We start from the raw sequence: 19836 nt of genomic DNA, 5'->3' as shown, positions 1-19836 counted from the left end.
ACCAAAAGAAAACACTCTACAGCATACACAATTCTTCTCTGGGGAGAGGATTAGAGATAGAACAAATTACATGTGACATATTTTAGTCACATCTCTTAATGCACGACTGGAAGGTGCTCAAATGTTACAGTGATGAGGATAGCACAAAAACTTATATAAAATAGAATAGAATACAGTATATTTTCTAATGGTTTTACCAAAGTAATTTTAAATGTCATAAGAAAATGACAGAACTTCACCTAGAAGATCATTTGACAGCCTAATATGGATGAAGTATGTTCTTGTAGGAGTGAGAATCAGTAGATGTAGGTTATTTTCCCGCCTTTTTCACTGACCCCAAGTCATTTTAATCTCTCTGTGCCTCAGTTTCTCCAGCTATAACATAGGGATAATATTACTTTCCTCGTTTACAGGGGTATTATGAGGCTATATTAAAATATGTTATCTCATTAATGTCCTCTGGTCAAGGGCACTGTGGAATGCAAATCATCATTTTAAGATCTTACCACTAGACAGTTGTTTCTGATACTAAATGCATCCTCCTTTTTGAGCCTTAAACAATTCATTTCCTGGTGCCTAAGCTTATAATCCTTGTGCAGCCAAAGAGAGTATAGTATCAAGTCAAAGTTTGTTGTTCCCACCCATGAAATACTTGTGAGCAGTTGTATTTCCCCTGAGTCATCACAGAGCTTCACTCTTAATTTTATTTCACTTGGTGCCTCCTACATTGACTTGAAATGTTTTCTTGGTTGTAATATTCAAACCTGTACAAATATTGTATGCAGGAGCTCTTGTGACCTATTCATCGGTCAGCCGTGATAGATCTGGTAATAATGTGCTTGCTATTCTAGCTGTGATGCACTTTACTAACACCAAGGGTTTAACTGAAAATACAATCTGACCTTGGTTTTGTTCACTGGGCACAGAAAGGACGTAATTGCTATATATCTGCTGAAGGACGCTATTGAGAAATGTCACATTGCTAATTTTGGCTTCTCATCCACCTTCAGAATCTCAGATCCCAGTAAAAAACAATGTGTTGCAGTTGCATAAAACTCCAATAAAACTAGTAATTTTCCAAAAAATTAACTTCTTATTTCTCTGTATCTATTTGTTGTATCCAAAATTCTATCACAGTATGATAATTGCATTGTCCCTAACAGTCTCATATTCCATCATAATTAAATAAACAGCTTGTAAATTGCAGGCCATAAAGTATCTGTGTGCCGTTCTTACCTTAAGGGGTTTCCATAGTTACCAAGGACAAGAAGTTTAACCATCATTTGCTGGACTCCAGGCTATTCACAGCATTAACTTTTTCTCTCTTGTCTCCCTTTTCTCCCTATCTCTTTGTTTATTAACAGAACAAGGGAGTAATTTGGACTCAGTTAGTAACTGCAAATGCAATAATGCAAAATGGACTCTCATGCTTCAGTGTCATTTCATTATTAGCTGGATATGTTGCTCCAATAAATGTGGGAAAGAAGTTTTCTCAGAAGAAAACATGCCAGGTGGATGTAGCCTGCAGTCACTATGGTTATGTAATACTGTTATCCGTCAACAAGCCAGCTCAACACAGTATACTGAGACCTTGCTATTATAATACAGTGGTGAGGGCCCTATAAGTAGACCTTTTAATTCACATCCCAAAATGCTGACTTATGCCTATGTTTCAGTAAAGGTTTGATATAAGACCATTGCAGGGAGACCTCATGTTACTAGGCTGTCATTATTTTTTCAAAATATTATATTTTGCACATTATCAAATACTCTTCTTGTCAAAGTAAATGATCATCCATATCCCTGAAATGGACTTTCCACCTTAACTTCAGCTGAACCAAGTCTTCTGTCTGGTTAGTCTCAAGACAATGGGAAGAAAGGAAATGGTCTTCCCCCACCATCTCAAAGTTTGGTCAGAACATATCTGTTGCATCAATATGTAAGATGCTACTAATTCATGACTTCAATGCATGTTCATCACTCTGAAATATCAGGCCTCAATATTTTTGTCTCCTTCTTAAGTTTATTGTGAACAGGAGCAGGGTTGATATAGTACATTGAGTTCAAGAGCTCAGCAAGGTTCCAAAAAGGATTGGACCTTTATATGGATAGCAAAAATATTCAGAGTTATAATAGTAAATTATATTTTTATATAAAAAATTATTATTTTCCACGGTAAACATCTGATGAAGTGAGCTGTAGCTCACGAAAGCTCATGCTCAAATAAATTGGTTAGTCTCTAAGGTGCCACAAGTACTCCTTTTCTTTTTGCGAATACAGACTAACACGGCTGTTCCTCTGAAAATAGTAAATAAATAAATAGTAGTTTGGAAGGGACATAATTCCTCATATTTTAGGACATAAGCTAACCTCTAACTTTTGGAGGTAAGGAAGAAGCTTTCTTAAGGGACAGAGTATCCCATAGCTGTCTTCTTTCCCTGGAAATATCTGGAGTGGGCATTGTCACAGATAGGCTACTGGACTAGATGTCTGGCTGGTCTGATCCATTATGGAATTTCCATTGTTCCTGTTTTTCATTTTGTGGGCTTGAGGCCTAATGATTGGTTGGGATTTGGTGATATAATTTTGGATTCTATCAGCTATTTGCTTATTAAAAGGTATTACAGTAATGACCCTAAATCCTGTAATATTTCACTACTTTAAGCTGCAGAATTTTGGAAAACTGCTTTAGAATACTACATTATTTCATCAAAAAGTGAGGTTGCCTATATGACTTAAGCTTATATAACTAAATCACAATAGCAATGCATAGTAATGGTCCAAAATGCTCCATTTTAAAATAGTCTTATTGCAGGAGTTTGGATAATTACTGTAGTACCTTAAAAGGGATGTTAGACCTTAGATCAGGGTTTCTCAAACCCCTCGTCCCCGAGGGGAATCCAGGTGGTCCGCGGGCCCTGCTGAGAAACTCCTCCCTTCCTCAACTCCTCCCCATCCCTCCCAGGTACGCCTCCAACATGCTGGGAAACAGGCTTTACCTGTCCCAGCTCCCCACTGCTCCCAGAAGCGGCAGGCATGTATCCTGGGGTGGGAAGGCCATGGGGTCTCTACGCCCTGCCCCCCCGCCCTGGGCGCTGACTCTGCAGCTCCCATTGGCTGAGGAGCGGTATCTGCAGGTAAGGGTAGCGCGCAGAAACCCCTGGACACCCCTCCCCACCCCCACCCCCCGCCTAGGAGCTGCATCCAGAGGGATGTGCTGGTTGCTTTCGGGAGCATCCCAAGGTAAGCAACAGCCCATCACCCTCTCCTGCACCCCAATGCCTGCCCCAGGCCAGAGCCTGCACCCTGCACCCCCTCCTACACCCAAACTCTCTCCCAGAGCCTGCACCCCCTCCCGCACTGCAACCCCCTGCCCCAGCACAGAGTCTGCACCCTGCACCCAAACTCCCTCCCAGAGCCCACCCCCTGCACCTCCTCCTGCACCCAAATTCCCTCCCAGAGCCCACACCCCCTCCTGCACCCCAACCCCCTGCCCCAGCCTCGTGAAAATGAGTGAGGATGGGGGAAAGCGAATGAAGGAAGGAGGGGGGTGGAGTGAGTGGGGGGCAGGGCCTCAAAGAAGGGGTTGGGCAGGGGCATGGTCCCAGGGAAGGGGTTGTGGCAAGGGCTGAGTGGGAGGGTTTGGGGGTCCCTGAAATTTTAAATCAAAATGGGGGTCCTCAGCTTGCTAAAGTTTGAGAACCACTGCCTTAGATGACTGGAACACTGTAGAACTTTAAACTTAAGAATAGTAACAAAGTAACATCCCCAACCTCTTAGTAACACTATTGGAATCTGTAATGTTTTGAACATTGTTTTAGAATACCAGGCAACATTTATTGTGGATTGTTTATGCATTATTTTTTGTTTAGGTTCCCATGTGCCTTCCAACATAGGAACCTACAGATGTGTTTTGGTTATCATTATAAAGCAAATGTCAGCTTAGAACGTGCCTCTTTAATTTCAGTTTAATCATTATCGGTCGAGAGATTTCTGGCATGAGAGAGTGGTATCCAGAAGGTGCTTATCTGACTTTGATTCATGGTACAGTTAGCATGTGAGGTGAATTAACATGCTAGGGCGAATAATTACAAACTCTATGTAGTCAGGGTTATTACAACAGTATAATTGCTTATTTTGATCTCCCTGCTTCCTTCCTCATAAATATCTTCCATAAGAATATGGAAATGAAAACAGTAAAAAAGCCTTCACAAGAGCCATCAACAGTTACGGAAGTGAGAAAAGCAAGATTGGACTTTAGTAACCCAAGGGATGAGTAATGGGGTGGCAAATCTTTTATTGTTAGGGAACTGGTTGGAATCTTTTCCAGAGCAGTAGAGAATGAAAGTTGCTAATACCTAATACCACCAAATCAGTGCCCTGTGCAAAATTAACTTAGATCAGTTCTTAGTGGACAGATCACAAGTGGCACCAATTAGCCCCACTCTGAATAATCTAGCAGAGAGGCTAGGAATTGATTGGGTCATACTGTCCTTGCAGTATTCGATATGGTTACTCCAGATCAGAGGGGAGCAGATAGGCCAACAAATTCTTCCTCGTATACTTCTATATCCGCCAAAATATACTTTGTCTTATGCTCTCCAGAGTTCTCATTCATGACTGAAATCAGCAAATATTAGGAGCAATAGAAAGGAATGCAATGTGCAAGTGAAAACTGAGATTAAAAGAGAGTTGCTTTGGAAATAGACACTGTCGTCAGATGTTCAGCTGTGTGTGTGTTCTCCCTGTGTGCTATTCCAGCTCTGCACAATAGCTGGCACAGCAGATCTTGAGCGAACCGCCCAATGACCACAACATCCGTTAATGCACGGTAATAGCTCCCCAGACTAATGTCTACAGTTGCACTAGTACATATATGACCGTGACTATGGATGCAGCTCAGCCAGTGGCGGGACTTTCCACTGCTCCCTCGGCTGGACAAAGGCACTCCCTCTGAGGTATATCTTTGTACACCAATACAAACAAGTTACGTATCACCCTTGACATATCAGGGTGCCACCGTCTGATGTATTAGGGCGCCACCCATTGCCTTATACCTGTAGGTTTGATCAAAACATCTCTGTTCATCGTGCTGTCATCCTGACCTATCCTTAAAATGGGTTATCATGTTCCTGTTATCTTTGGGGAATGTATTTTTCGGGGTCTTCTGATACCACCCTTCTGGAATATGTTTCCATGAGTATTTTGTGCCTAGCACCTCTTAGGAATATGTGTTTTTGAAATATCAACTCGATCCTTGCCAAATTCTGTGAGCAGGATCTGCCTCTTGCTCACTACTTAACTTTGCTTTATATCAGCAAGGTTTTGACTACTTTAGCCCAGGCCTCAGACCTCATACCAGGCTTCTGATACAAGGGCTCATGTCTCAGGCTCTCTTCCTACCACAGACACATGTCAGAGTTCACTAGCGTAAAAAGCTTTCCAGTGTCGTAACCTGATACTGCTATCAGAACATGCATGTACTGACTGCCCCACTTGGAAGAATATGTACATGGGCATCATTTGATTTAATTGAGGGGAAACTGCATGAGAAATTAGGAAGATATAAGGGAGAAAACAAGAAACCCTGTTGGAAAAGACAATGAAATAAACCTATTTACTGTGAAATAAACTGAGAAACATGAGGAGAAAGAGAAATCAAACCAAATTCATCCCTAGAGGATTCAGTGGAGATTCAGTAGGGATCAGCTTGCCAACTGAATTTAGATCTTTTAGGGGAGTATCCTACCACAAGTGGCTGGGCTGAGTGCTGGAGATAGGGTAGGGAGAGGAAGGGATTTGTGGAACTGGAGTATTTGCTGTAGTTCCTGTACTCCATGAGAGGCCGTGGTGTCATGCAGCATAGCAGTGGATCTCCATACTTGCTTCTCTCTTACGCCATTCCTGTCCCCTGCATGACAGAGATACCAAAGAACTGTGATCTGAAGCATGCAAGATTTAGATTCCTTTTAGATGACTCCAATGCTGGATTTACTCCTGGGAAAATGAGAAGCGATACGTAAACCACAAAAGTAATGTGGGATACCCTGATTTCTATTATGAGGGAGAAGGGGTTGTGTGGGACATATGGGGACTGCATCCTCCAGGGCTCACAGAGAACATAAATCATCCCAAAGATAGCACCATGGCCCCTCTCCCACATGTGCTGGTTAGTGCTGCTTGGTGAAAACAGGCTGTACTATCAAGAGATGGTATATTGTGTGCACGTCCCTTGCATGCTGTGTCACTCAGGAAATGTCTGTGGTTCCTGAAACATAATCTCTTCTCTGAGATCCACCTGAGGCTGAATACTTCCACTTTTCCCTTAACTCAGGGCTAACTCAGGGCTCTGCTTAAATGTAACCCCATGCTATTTACAGTCCTTGTTTTTAAGGTCTTCTGGTTAAAGGAATTCTGAATATATTTGATACCTTTTGATGGATAGATTTTCAAAAGCGCAAAGGGTAACAAAGTGCCTATTTCCCATGGAAAATCAATGAGAGTTGGCCCCTAACTCCTCTTTGCACCTTTGAAAATCTGCCACTGAATTTGTAGCCACAGAGGTCATCCTCAGAATGCCCCAGAATGTGCAGAGTTTAATAAATGCTGATACCTTTGGAATGTTTTTTCTTGCTAAGTTCTTCAAGAAGGCTGCGGTGTACATGGATACATGATGTGAAAAGTGCACTGAAGGGGCCTTTCCCTGATGCATGCATGTTTGGTTAACTTCATGTCAAAAGTGAACTTGCATGGCGTTCAGGGAGGGATACTGCCTTTGGAGACATACCTTAATGACTTGATCTCATGCTAACACACAGATAACACAGGATATACAGTTTCTCTACAGCCTGCATGTGAGTAGCAACTCACATTTTCATGTGCTGCTTTTTTGTGTGCCAGGTGCATGGCATCCACCAAATTGGGCAAGAAGTACACAGTAAATTGTATTAAACAATTACTACAGATTAAGACCTAGAAACTTGACAACAGCTGAGCTTGAGGAGTGCTCAGCACATCTGAGGAGGTTGGGACATAAATGTGCACTGGGCATGCCCATGCTTTTCACAAGGCCTGTCCCTAGACTCATATGAGAGCAGCCTGCACTAGCTGCTAATGCCCCCACCTGGCAGCTAGGAATCACCAGTGTTGGGGAAATCTCAACTATACCCCCTTGCTTCCTTCATCCTCAGAGGAATGGGGGAAGGGACCTTGAGTGGGGTATAGGGGAACTCCTACCCCACTCGTGCTGGCTGCTAGTGTCAAATGTATGGCTGGAAGCAGACCTTTGACGCAGCCAGGACAAGGAGTGGGGTAGGAGTTCCCCTATACCACTTGAGGTTCCTTCCCCCACTCCACTGAGAATGAGGATCCTTCAAGGCTCTGATTTGCTAGATTCATGGTCACGGTATACTGGAAGAGTTGTACAAAGAAATAAAAGTGCAGCCCAGGATTGGGGCCTAATTATACATCACTGAGTAACAGTGAAACTTTGGCATCTTATAGAAGCCACCTAAATTTATGGTTAAATTACTATTATAGTTAACTGCCTTTTATTAGAGAGACAGGGTGGGTGAGGTAATATATTTTATTGGACCAACTACTATTGGTGAGAAAGACAAGCTTTCATAGAGCTCTTCTTCAGGTCTGAGAAACTTACTCAGAGTATATTGCATTTGAGATACTGTGTTCTGCATGTGTGTGCAGGTAGATTAGCTTTGCAATTACTGTAACTGCTTCATCCCATGAGTTGCACCTAAGGAAAGCGATGCTGTACATTTCTGCACAGGTACATTAGCTTCATCTTTAATTGCTCCATCCTCCATTTTGCAACTAGAGAAGGCTGTGCTGGTGCCTCAAAAGAAAACGTAAAGTGCACAGGACCTGACTGAATTATTGACATCAATTCCTCAGGGAGAAGAGTCTATTTCAGTAAAGTTCTTCAGAATAATTGGCAATGAAAATAATTTAAACAGTCATGAATGAAACAAAATTTTACAAGGTATGTGTGTATCTAAGACTGCAGAATAAATATTATGGCATTATAATGCATTATTTAACATGTAGCATGTGATTCTATAATTAGAGCAGTATCACAAGTCATATACTCAAGGGACAGCACTGAAGTTATGCATGCAAACTTAATTCAACAATTTCCTGACTGCTGTGGGGGTTAACTGTGTAACAAGAAAATTCTCAGCATTTTAATGGAGTTTTAAATATATACAGCAGAGGGCAGCAGTGTTATTGAATTGACCATAGAGTTTGTACCTCTGTCACTAGGAAAGAGACACAGAAAACTTAGGTTTCAGAGTAACAGCCGTGTTAGTCTGTATTTGCAAAAAGAAAAGGAGTACTTGTGGCACCTTAGAGACTAACCAATTTATTTGAGCATAAGCTTTCGTAAGCTACAGCTCACTTCATCGGATGCATACTGTGGAAAGTATAGAAGATCTTTTATACACACAAAGCATGAAAAAATGGGTATTTACCACTACAAAAGGTTTTCTCTCCCCCCCCCACTCTCCTGCTGGTAATAGATTATCTAAAGTGATCACTCTCCTTACAACGTGTATGATAATCAAGTTGGGCCATTTCTAGCACAAATCCAGGTTTTCTATTGTATCCAAATTGTATCCAATTTGCAAATGAATTCCAATTCAACAGTCTCTCGCTGGAATCTGGTTTTGAAGTTTTTTTGTCTTAATATCGCAACTTTCATGTCTGTAATCGTGTGACCAGAGAGATTGAAGTGTTCTCCGACTGGTTTATGAATGTTATAATTCTTGACATCTGATTTGTGTCCATTTATTCTTCTACGTAGAGACTGTCCAGTTTGACCAATGTACATGGCAGAGGGGCATTGCTGACACATGATGGCATACCTACATGCCTCCAGCTTTCACCCTGACCACACCACACGATCCATCGTCTACAGCCAAGCTCTGTGATACAACCACATTTGCTCCAACCCCTCAGACAGAGACAAACACCTACAAGATCTCTATCAAGCATTCTTACAACTACAATACCCACCTGCGGAAGTGAAGAAACAGATTGATAGAGCCAGAAGAGTTCCCAGAAGTCACCTACTACAGGACAGGCCTAACAAAGAAAATAACAGAACGCCACTAGCCATCACTTTCAGCCCCCAGCTAAACCACCTCCAACACATTATTAAGGATCTACAACCTATCCTGAAGGATGACCCAACACTCTCACAAATCTTGGGAGACAGGCCAGTCCTTGCCTACAGACAGCCCCCCAACCTGAAGCAAATACTCACCAGCAACCACATACCACACAACAGAACCACTAACCCAGGAACCTATCCTTGCAACAAAGCCCGTTGCCAACTGTGCCCACATATCTATTCAGGGAACACCATCACAGGGCCTAATAACATCAGCCACACTATCAGAGGCTCATTCACCTGCACATCTACCAACATGTGCCAGCAATGCCCCTCTGCCATGTACATTGGTCAAACTGGACAGTCTCTACGTAAAAGAATAAATGGACACAAATTAGATGTCAAGAATTATAACATTCATAAACCAGTCGGAGAACACTTCAATCTCTCTGGTCACGCGATTACAGACATGAAAGTTGCGATATTACAACAAAAAAACTTCAAATCCAGACTCCAGCGAGAGACTGTTGAATTGGAATTCATTTGCAAATTGGATACAATTAACTTAGGCTTGAATAGAGACTGGGAGTGGCTAAGTCATTATGCAAGGTAACCTATTTCCCCTTGTTTTTTCCTACCCCCCCCCCCGACGTTCTTGTTAAACCCTGGATTTGTGCTGGAAATGGCCCAACTTGATCATCATACACATTGTAAGGAGAGTGATCACTTTAAATAAGCTATTACCAGCAGGAGAGTGGGGGGGGGGAGGGGAGAAAACCTTTTGTAGTGGTAAACACCCATTTTTTTCATGCTTTGTGTGTATAAAAGATCTTCTATACTTTCCACAGTATGCATCCGATGAAGTGAGCTGTAGCTCACGAAAGCTTATGCTCAAATAAATTGGTTAGTCTCTAAGGTGCCATAAGAACTGCTTTTCTTTTTACAGAAAACTTAGGGTTTAAAGGGGCATCAAGAAGAACTGGAGAAACTGGTTGACTGTCCACGAATGCTGTTCCTGTCTGGATTTATAAAGTCAAACCTTTATATGTCTCTAGCACAAGTGAGGGAGATACTGAATAGCGAATTGCTAAAATACAAATTTGCAGTTGGGTCTTTATGTGAACCCTGTTAAAATTATCACCACAATATTTTTTAATTCTTTAAATGAATTTTCCACATTTTTTATAGTGCCATATATTTTTCAGTTTCTTATTAAGGTGAAATTGAGCCGGACCTGCACAAAAACTTCCACGCTGCTTAAGTCCTGAGGTGAAGGAGTCACCAGCAAAACAGGGAGGGCCATTTGTAACCCAAGTGCACTGGAGGGGTAATATTTGTGCTAGCACATAGTTGATGCAAAGGCAGCAGACCAGAGGAGATTGCAGATAACCGTGGCTGTTATAAAACACACAAGTGTGTTGGCATGACTACAGCTATCCCTTCCTCTCCCTTATTGGCCACAGGGGCTGTTCTGTGGCATCAGACCCCAGTTTGGGGAGACTGGATTTGACCTTCCCAACCGTCCCACCCCTGTACTTCAGCAGCACAATGCCTGATTAATGACCTTCTGCTGATTAAATGAATTTCACCTCACGTATGTGAAAGAGAAAAAATATTGAGTTATATAAACACGTCCAAAAATAAAATCAAACAGTAGCTACAATAGCTAAGATCCCTTCGCCCCTGAAATAAGATGCTTGTTTATAGATCTTTAACACTCGCATGCTAACAAAACCCGGAATAGGATCCAGAGATATTCAGAGAGAGAAAGAGACAAAATGAACAAATACCCCTGATATGTGTTAAAACAACTGCACATCTTTCTTCCTCTTTGTCCTTTCATTATGGACAGTTTTCAAAAAGTATCTGGCTTTGAAAAATTATATTTAAAGCACTCAATTAGTTGGGCAAACTATATAGGTTGTGATGCAATTGTGTACATATTTGAAGGGTGCAGAGCAATTGCTGAAGGTGCTTTCAGAGAACATGAGCCTGGTGCTTGGGTGTGGATGATATATGTTTGCAACAGGACCCAAGGGGGAAAGGTAAAGATGGCTGCAAGCCTGGACACTGCCTTGAGCAGGTTTGCATTCAATGAAACTTTGAGCAGTTCTTGGCAGCTCCACATGTGAGGTTTCTTATGAATCAGAGTCGCCAATTCCTTAGTTCCTGAGCAGTGGCTATCCTTCCATATTCACTTGAAATAGATGATGGGAGAGCCCGTAAGCATGCATACAGACCATGTTTATATGGATGATAGAAGAGGGAGCTGGAGGCGATCTTGCCGCTGGCCTTGGTGAAAACTCGTGGCGAAAATCTTTGAAATCTTTGAAAACTCGTGCCGAACCGGGGAAGTCCCAGATGACTGGAAAAAGGCTAATGTAGTGCCAATTTTTAAAAAAGGGAAGAAGGAAGATCCTGGGAACTACAGGCCAGTCAGCCTCACCTCAGTTCCTGGAAAAATCATGGAGCAGGTCCTCAAAGAATCAATCCTGAAGCACTTGCATGAGAGGAAAGTGATCAGGAACAGCCAGCATGGATTCACCAAGGGAAGGTCATGCCTGACTAATCTAATCACCTTTTATGATGAGATTACTGGTTCTGTGGATGAAGGGAAAGCAGTGGATGTATTGTTTCTTGACTTTAGCAAAGCTTTTGACACGGTCTCCCATAGTATTCTTGTCACCAAGTTAAGGAAGTATGGGCTGGATGAATGCACTATAAGGTGGGTAGAAAGCTGGCTAGATTGTCGGGCTCAACGGGTAGTGATCAATGGCTCCATGTCTAGTTGGCAGCCGGTATCAAGTGGAGTGCCCCAAGGGTCGGTCCTGGGGCCGGTTTTATTCAATATCTTCATAAATGATCTGGAGGATGGTGTGGATTGCACTCTCAGCAAATTTGCAGATGATACTAAACTGGGAGGAGTGGTAGATACGCTGGAGGGGAGGGATAGGATACAGAAGGACCTAGACCAATTGGAAGATTGGGCCAAAAGGAATCTGATGAGGTTCAATAAGGATAAGTGCAGGGTCCTGCACTTAGGACGGAAGAACCCAATGCACAGCTACAGACTAGGGACCGAATGGCTAGGCAGCAGTTCTGCGGAAAAGGACCTAGGGGTGACAGTGGACGAGAAGCTGGATATGAGTCAGCAGTGTGCCCTTGTTGCCAAGAAGGCCAATGGCATTTTGGGATGTATAAGTAGGGGCATAGCGAGCAGATCGAGGGACGTGATCGTTCCCCTCTATTCGACATTGGTGAGGCCTCATCTGGAGTACTGTGTCCAGTTTTGGGCCCCACACTTCAAGAAGGATGTGGATAAATTGGAGAGAGTCCAGCGAAGGGCAACAAAAATGATTAGGGGTCTAGAACACATGAGTTATGAGGAGAGGCTGAGGGAGCTGGGATTGTTTAGCCTGCAGAAGAGAAGAATGAGGGGGGATTTGATAGCTGCTTTCAACTACCTGAAAGGGGGTTCCAAAGAGGATGGCTCTAGACTGTTCTCAATGGTAGCAGATGACAGAACGAGGAGTAATGGTCTCAAGTTGCAGTGGGGGAGGTTTAGATTGGATATTAGGAAAAACTTTTTCACTAAGAGGGTGGTGAAACACTGGAATGCGTTACCTAGGGAGGTGGTAGAATCTCCTTCCTTAGAGGTTTTTAAGGTCAGGCTTGACAAAGCCCTGGCTGGGATGATTTAACTGGGAATTGGTCCTGCTTTGAGCAGGGGGTTGGACTAGATGACCTTCTGGGGTCCCTTCCAACCCTGATATTCTATGATTCTATGATTCTATGAAAAGGAGAACATGGAGCAGGGTTTTTGGTGAGGAAGGGAAAAGTGTTCTTGGCACAGCTGACTAGGGGAGCATTTGGTGGAATTGGTGGAAAATGCCTTTTGTATCTTGAAGGTCTTGTCTAGGGCAGCTGGGTTCATGATTTAAGATGCCTATGGCAGTTGGGTGCGTGGGAATTAGTGGCAGAGTATATGAAAGTGGGGATAAGAACATAAGAATGGCCATACTGGGGCAGATCAAAGGTCCATCCAGCTCAGTATCCTGTCTACCAACAGTGGCCAATGCCAGGTGCCCCAGAGGGAGTGAACCTAACAGGTAATGATCAAGTGATCTCTTTCCTGTCATCCATCTCCACCCTCTAACAAACAGAGGCTAGGGACACCATTCCTTACCAATCCTGGCTCATAGCCATTAATGGACTTAACCTTCATGAATTTATCCAGTTCTCTTTTAAACCCTGTTATAGTCTAGCCTTCACAAACTCCTCAGGCAAGGAGTTCCACAGGCTGACTGTGCGCTGAGTGAAGAAGAACGTCTTTTATTTGTTTTAAACCTGCTACCCATTAATTTCATTTGGTGGCCCCTAGTTCTTATCTGATGGGAACAAGTAAATAACTTTTCCTTACTCACTTTCTTCACTCATGATTTTATATACCTCTATCATACCCCCCCTTAGTCTCCTCTTTTCCAAGCTGAAAAGTCCTAGCCTCTTTAATGTCTCCTCATATGGGACCCATTCCAAACCCCTAATCATTTTAGCTGCCCTTCTCTGAACCTTTTCTAATGCCAGTATATCTTTTTTGAGATGAGGGGACCACATCTGTATGCAGCATTCAAGATGTGGGTGTACCATGGATATATATCAGGGCAATAAGATATTCTCCATCTTATTCTCTATCCCCTTTTTAATGATTCCTAACATCCTGTTCGCTTTTTTGACTGCTGCTGCACACTGCGTGGACGTCTTCAGAGAACTATCCACAATCTCTTTCCTGATTAGTTGTAGCTAAATTAGCCCCCATCATATTGTATGTATAGTTGGGGTTATTTTTTCTAACGTGCATCACTTTACATTTATCCACATTAAATTTCATTTACCATTTTGTTGCCCAATCACTTAGTTTTGTGATATCTTTTTGAAGTTGTTCACAGTCTTCTTTGGTCTTAACTATCTTGAGCAGTTTAGTATTATCTGCAAACTTTGCCACCTCAATGTTTACCCCTTTCTCCAGAGCATTTATGAATAAGTTGAATAGGATTGGTCCTAGGACTGACCCTTGGGGAACATCACGAATACACTATGTCCACTGGATCCCCCTTGTCCACATGTTTGTTGATCCCTTCAAAGAACTCTAATAGATTAGTAAGACATGATCTCCCTTTACAGAAACCATGTTGACTTTTGACCAACAATTTGTTCTTTTATGTGTCTGACAATTTTATTCTTTACTATTGTTTCAACTAATTTGCCCAGTACTGATGTTAGACTTACCGGTCTGTAATTGCCAGGATCACCTCTAGAGCCCTTCTTAAATATTAACGTTACATTAGCTATATTTAAAAAGCTTGGCAGTGCCAGTATTCTCCCCCAGCCTTGTCTTGCTCTTGCTGCTCCCTCTTGTAGTACTGTCACTGCCTCCCTGCTCTTGCAAGCTGCCCAAGACTGAGGAGAGAGAGCCCGAGTAGCAAAAACAGTGACAAAAAGGCATTTGGCAGCCTGCAGATCAGCTGCTGCACAGTAGGCCTTTGATGGGGACGGAACGAAGAGTAACCGCAGAGCTATCCCTACAGCTTTTGTGGATGCATGATGGAGCTCCTGACTGCATGTCATGCCAGATCCATAATGACCCTTGAGAGCTCTGATGTTAAATATAGTTGGCCAAGTTCTCTTCTCAGCTACATTGAAGTCCATGGAATTGCACCAAAGCAATTGAGAAAAAAAAATTGTTTCTTTGTTTTATTGATTGCTGATGTGATTAATTACTGAAGCCAAGATGTTTTGGGATAAGACAATTAAAAAAAAAGCCACAATACTAAAAACACAAACAATAAAAACTTAATAAAATCTTGCCCAGTGTTTCCAAAAAATAATTATAACGTGCAATTCAATGGCAAAATTTATCCAACAATATCAATTCATCTTATAAACAATAATGGCCTGATTCTGGTGTCATACCAGTTTTACACTAGTGTAATCTATTGATTTCATCAGAGTCACTCCTTTTTTTACCACAGTGTAGGAAAGATCAGAATCAGGTCCTGGTTAATTAAACCTTAGCACTTCTCTCTGAGGTTGCTAATATAGAGCTTTGTTTTAAAGTTGAAGAAATTAAGACAGAGAGAGTGAATGGGACATGGAAAAAGAGAAACAAGTGACTTATGCGAGGTTGCAAAACACACTGGTGTTAGTTTAATCAATAGATACTACAGTGATTGGTGTCTATAAATAGCAAAAATAGACTAGATAAAGCAGATAGATACAGCCCAGATCTCCTGATTCCCAGTCCTGTGCTTTAACCATTGGACTATGATAGTCAAGTTTTAAGAGTGCAAAAGAAAGCCCTTGGTAATTCTGAGATGTTGTTGCAAATTACTACCAAGCATGCATAATTAAATTCATAAATATATATTGTCAGAACATATGATTATAAAAATTGTCTTTCTTTAAATGGACTGCTCTGATGTACAACATATTTTTTTAACTGAGATGGCTTTTTATTACAAAATGAAACAATTTGAGGTTTAAAGTAAAAACCTTTAGCTGATAGTTTTTTGTTCTGCTGAATGCATGTATTATGCATCAGGGTGCTCAGGGTTGTAAATGTGCTTTGAGCTTGCTGTAATTTATGAGGCTTCACTTGTGGCTGATTTATAGGAAATTTCATTAATCTCTACAGTGGAGGGACCTTGCAGATAGTAGCAGATTGAAAATGTACCTGGGACTGGGGGCTTTAAGAACTACCACAAATGAATCAGCACTGAAATACTTTGAATGGTGATGATCATTTGCAGAGTGTAAAGGTCTTCTCCCCCGTTATACTAAGATCTGAAGGAATATTTTTTTGGAGGTAACAGTGAAATTACCAACCCTGCAGCTACCGAGATTTTTTTCTTTTTTTAGTTTGAACAGCTATTCTTTATTTCTGTGCTCAGCACACGTTTACTAATGAGTGTTTCTCTGCTGGTAAACCAGAGAATAGAGGAGAAAATATCATGAAATTGAATGATCCTGTTTCATGGTGGGGGAGAGCTGATGCTCAGCAGTTCTCATAAAGCTGGGGGTTTTTTTATTCCACTTTCCTGAAATAAGCAAAATGTTTTACTAGCATTTTTGTGACCTTCTACATCCAGTAGTAAAAACTTTGCTTGCAATAAGACCCCAGTCTTGTAGTCACATTTGCAGTGGTGTAAGGGTTCACATATGCAGTTCCGATTGTAAAACTGGGAGTTGGGACTTTCGCTTGCACCTGCCAGTGTTTCTTTGTAATGGTTCTTTTATTTAGAATGTGCACAGCAAGTTTAAAACTATGCATAATTTGGGGGTTCCTATCCTAACCATTATTACCTATACTGCCTTTTCAGGTTCTTGTCACTGATACTCTGGGTTTCCCTTCTGTACCTTAAGGATGAGTCTTTCTGCTAAGCACTGTTGTGCTGGTACTGGCTATCTGTCATCCAGTTTTGCACATTACAACCTAAAATGAAGTATGGACTGAGAGTCTAGTTTCTGGAATGGCCCAAGCTCCATTGCAAGTTAGAGCCTTCAGAGTTTCAAACATTAAAATCTGTGCCTAATAGTATAGGTAGAGTGTCACTGAAAAGTGTGGAGATATATTGATCTATAACACTGTAACTTTTAATATTTAGAGTTAATTTAATGTTATTTTTCCCCTCTTCCTTTCTTTCTTTCAGACAATTCAAACTCCAGAAGGACCAACACCAAATAAATTATGAATGTTGAACAAGATGACCTTACATCCACAGCAGATAATGATAGGTCCTAGGTTTAACAGGGCCCTATTTGACCCCCTGCTTGTGGTGCTACTGGCTCTTCAACTTCTTGTGGTGGCTGGTCTAGTCAGGGCTCAAACTTGCCCTTCTGTCTGCTCCTGCAGCAACCAGTTCAGCAAAGTGATCTGTGTGCGGAAGAATCTGAGAGAAGTCCCAGACGGCATCTCCACCAACACACGGTTATTGAATCTCCATGAGAACCAGATCCAAATAATTAAGGTGAATAGTTTCAAACATTTGAGACACCTGGAAATCTTGCAGCTGAGTAGGAATCACATTAGAACTATTGAAATAGGGGCCTTCAATGGTCTGGCCAATCTCAACACTCTGGAACTTTTTGACAATCGTCTTACCACCATCCCTAATGGGGCTTTTGTATACCTGTCAAAACTGAAGGAGCTTTGGTTGAGAAACAACCCTATTGAGAGCATCCCTTCTTATGCTTTTAACAGAATCCCTTCCCTACGTAGGCTGGATTTGGGGGAACTAAAAAGGCTTTCATACATCTCAGAAGGTGCTTTTGAAGGTCTTTCCAATTTGAGGTATTTGAACCTTGCTATGTGCAACCTTCGAGAGATCCCTAACCTCACACCACTCGTAAAACTGGATGAGTTAGATCTTTCTGGGAACCATCTGACAGCCATCAGGCCGGGGTCCTTTCAAGGGTTAATGCATCTTCAAAAATTGTGGATGATACAGTCCCAGATTCAAGTGATTGAAAGGAATGCCTTCGATAACCTTCAGTCACTGGTGGAAATCAACCTGGCGCACAACAACCTAACACTACTGCCTCATGATCTCTTCACACCACTCCACCTAGAAAGGATCCACCTGCACCACAATCCTTGGAACTGCAACTGTGACATTCTTTGGCTCAGCTGGTGGATTAAGGACAAAGCACCCTCCAACACTGCATGCTGTGCTCGCTGCAACACACCTCCCAATTTGAAAGGAAGGTACATCGGTGAGCTGGACCTGAATTATTTCACGTGTTATGCTCCGGTGATAGTGGAGCCACCAGCAGACCTCAACGTCACAGAAGGCATGGCTGCAGAACTGAAATGCCGAGCATCGACCTCCCTGACCTCTGTATCTTGGATTACTCCAAATGGATCGGTTATGACACATGGGGCATACAGAGTTCGGATTGCTGTGCTCAGTGATGGCACATTAAATTTTACAAAGGTGACCGTGCAAGACACGGGCTTGTATACCTGCATGGTGAGTAACTCTATTGGGAATACCACAGCTTCTGCCACACTGAACGTGACTGCACTGGACAATGGTTACACATACTTTTCAACTGTTACCGTAGAGACTATGGAACCTTCTCAGGATGAGGCCCGGACCACAGAGCAGATTGGGCCCACGCCAGTTATTGACTGGGAGACCACCAATGTGACAACTTCTCTTACTCCACAGAGCACAAGGTCAACAGAAAAAACATTTACCATCCCAGTCACAGATGCAAGCAATGGGATCCCAGGAATAGACGAGGTTATGAAGACTACCAAAATCATAATTGGTTGTTTTGTGGCTATCACTCTCATGGCCGCTGTGATGCTGGTAATTTTCTACAAAATGAGGAAACAGCATCACCGACAGAACCACCATGCTCCAACACGGACTGTAGAGATCATTAACGTGGATGATGAACTTACTGGTGATACACCCATAGAGAGTCACTTGTCCATGCCAGCCATAGAGCATGAGCACCTAAATCATTATAACTCTTATAAGTCTCCTTTCAACCACACAACAACAGTTAACACAATAAATTCAATACACAGTTCAGTGCATGAACCGTTATTGATCCGAATGAACTCAAAAGACAATGTACAAGAGACTCAGATCTAAAATATTTACAAAATTGGGGGGAGGGGAAATACAAAAAGGACGGTTTATAAAACAAATGACACAAATGACTGGGCTAAATCTACTGTTTCAAAAAAAAGTGTCTTTACAAAAAAAAGAAATTTATTTATTAAAAATTCTATTGTGATCTAAAGCAGACAAAATTATGTGTATTCCTCAAAACCTCTTTTTGCTGCACTTATTTACCCCACTTCCTCCTTTCTCCCTCCCCTACCTGCCCCAACCCCATTTGCCATATTTTTCATAGGAGATCTTGATTCCCTAAAAGAACTGGTCTAGGAAATTTTGTAAGAATTCTGTCATACTTTGGGAATTTTTATGGTGAACTCTAGTGGTGAGATTCAGTCGATTTTGTCTCTTTTTTCTGTTTTATTTTTTCTTTTCTCATACCCTTCTTGAAACGGTTCTACAGGGAATGGAGCATTAGCAGTAGATTTGTAAGTGAGAACCAAGGAACAAGCAACAACAACAACAAAAAAGCAAAGCCTTTTTTTAAATTTTTCATGTAATGACCTGTTCTGTATTTACCAAGAGGACCATTCTGTGGAAGAAGAAACAAAAATCTAAGAAAATAATTTACTTGTGAACATCTACAAAACCCATGATCTTTTAAACAATTCTAGAACCAGAATTTGTAGTTCAAACACTAAAATAAGATTATAAATAAAATATTGTTGGTTTTTTTCTGTACTCGGATACAGCTTATTTTCAGTGTGGCTTTAAAAAAATTAAAAGTTTGTTAGAAATTTTACAGTATTCTGCTGTGATGGTCTAAAACACAACAGTTTAAGAGTATTACTGCTGTATTTTGGATCATTACTGAAGAATAGTGTTGTTTTTATTTTAGGATATATATATATATATATAACAGTGTACTAGATAATAAAAATACCTGACTTTTAATGCAAAATTATGATGACTCAGTGTAAGGGAACTTTCAATTATCTCCATTGTATTCAAAGAAGTATTCCGCAGTCTCTGGAAGATGTCTAGACAGTGTTCAGGTACAAAAGGGCTGACTAGACA

The 19836-nt window shown here is 41.6% G+C and overlaps 1 protein-coding gene across 12 annotated transcripts in view; it reads left to right on the top strand.

The window, feature by feature from the left end:
* Positions 1-19483, top strand: part of LRRC4C (leucine rich repeat containing 4C) — an 850059-nt gene extending 830576 nt beyond the window's left edge. For all 12 annotated transcript variants that reach the window (XM_073348033.2, XM_073348026.2, XM_073348031.2 and 9 more), the window contains one exon: positions 16837-19483. In XM_073348033.2, coding sequence (XP_073204134.1) covers positions 16879-18792 — 1914 coding nt within the window. In that variant the 5' untranslated portion in view covers positions 16837-16878 and the 3' untranslated portion in view covers positions 18793-19483. The remainder of the gene's footprint in view (positions 1-16836) is intronic.
* Positions 19484-19836: the final 353 nt, after the last annotated feature.

Source organism: Lepidochelys kempii, chromosome 6 (assembly GCF_965140285.1).
Source record: "Lepidochelys kempii isolate rLepKem1 chromosome 6, rLepKem1.hap1, whole genome shotgun sequence".
Lineage (NCBI taxonomy): Eukaryota > Metazoa > Chordata > Testudines > Cheloniidae > Lepidochelys > Lepidochelys kempii.
The sequence above is the reverse complement of the archived record's forward strand: the minus strand, read 5'-3'. Positions and strand labels throughout refer to the sequence as shown.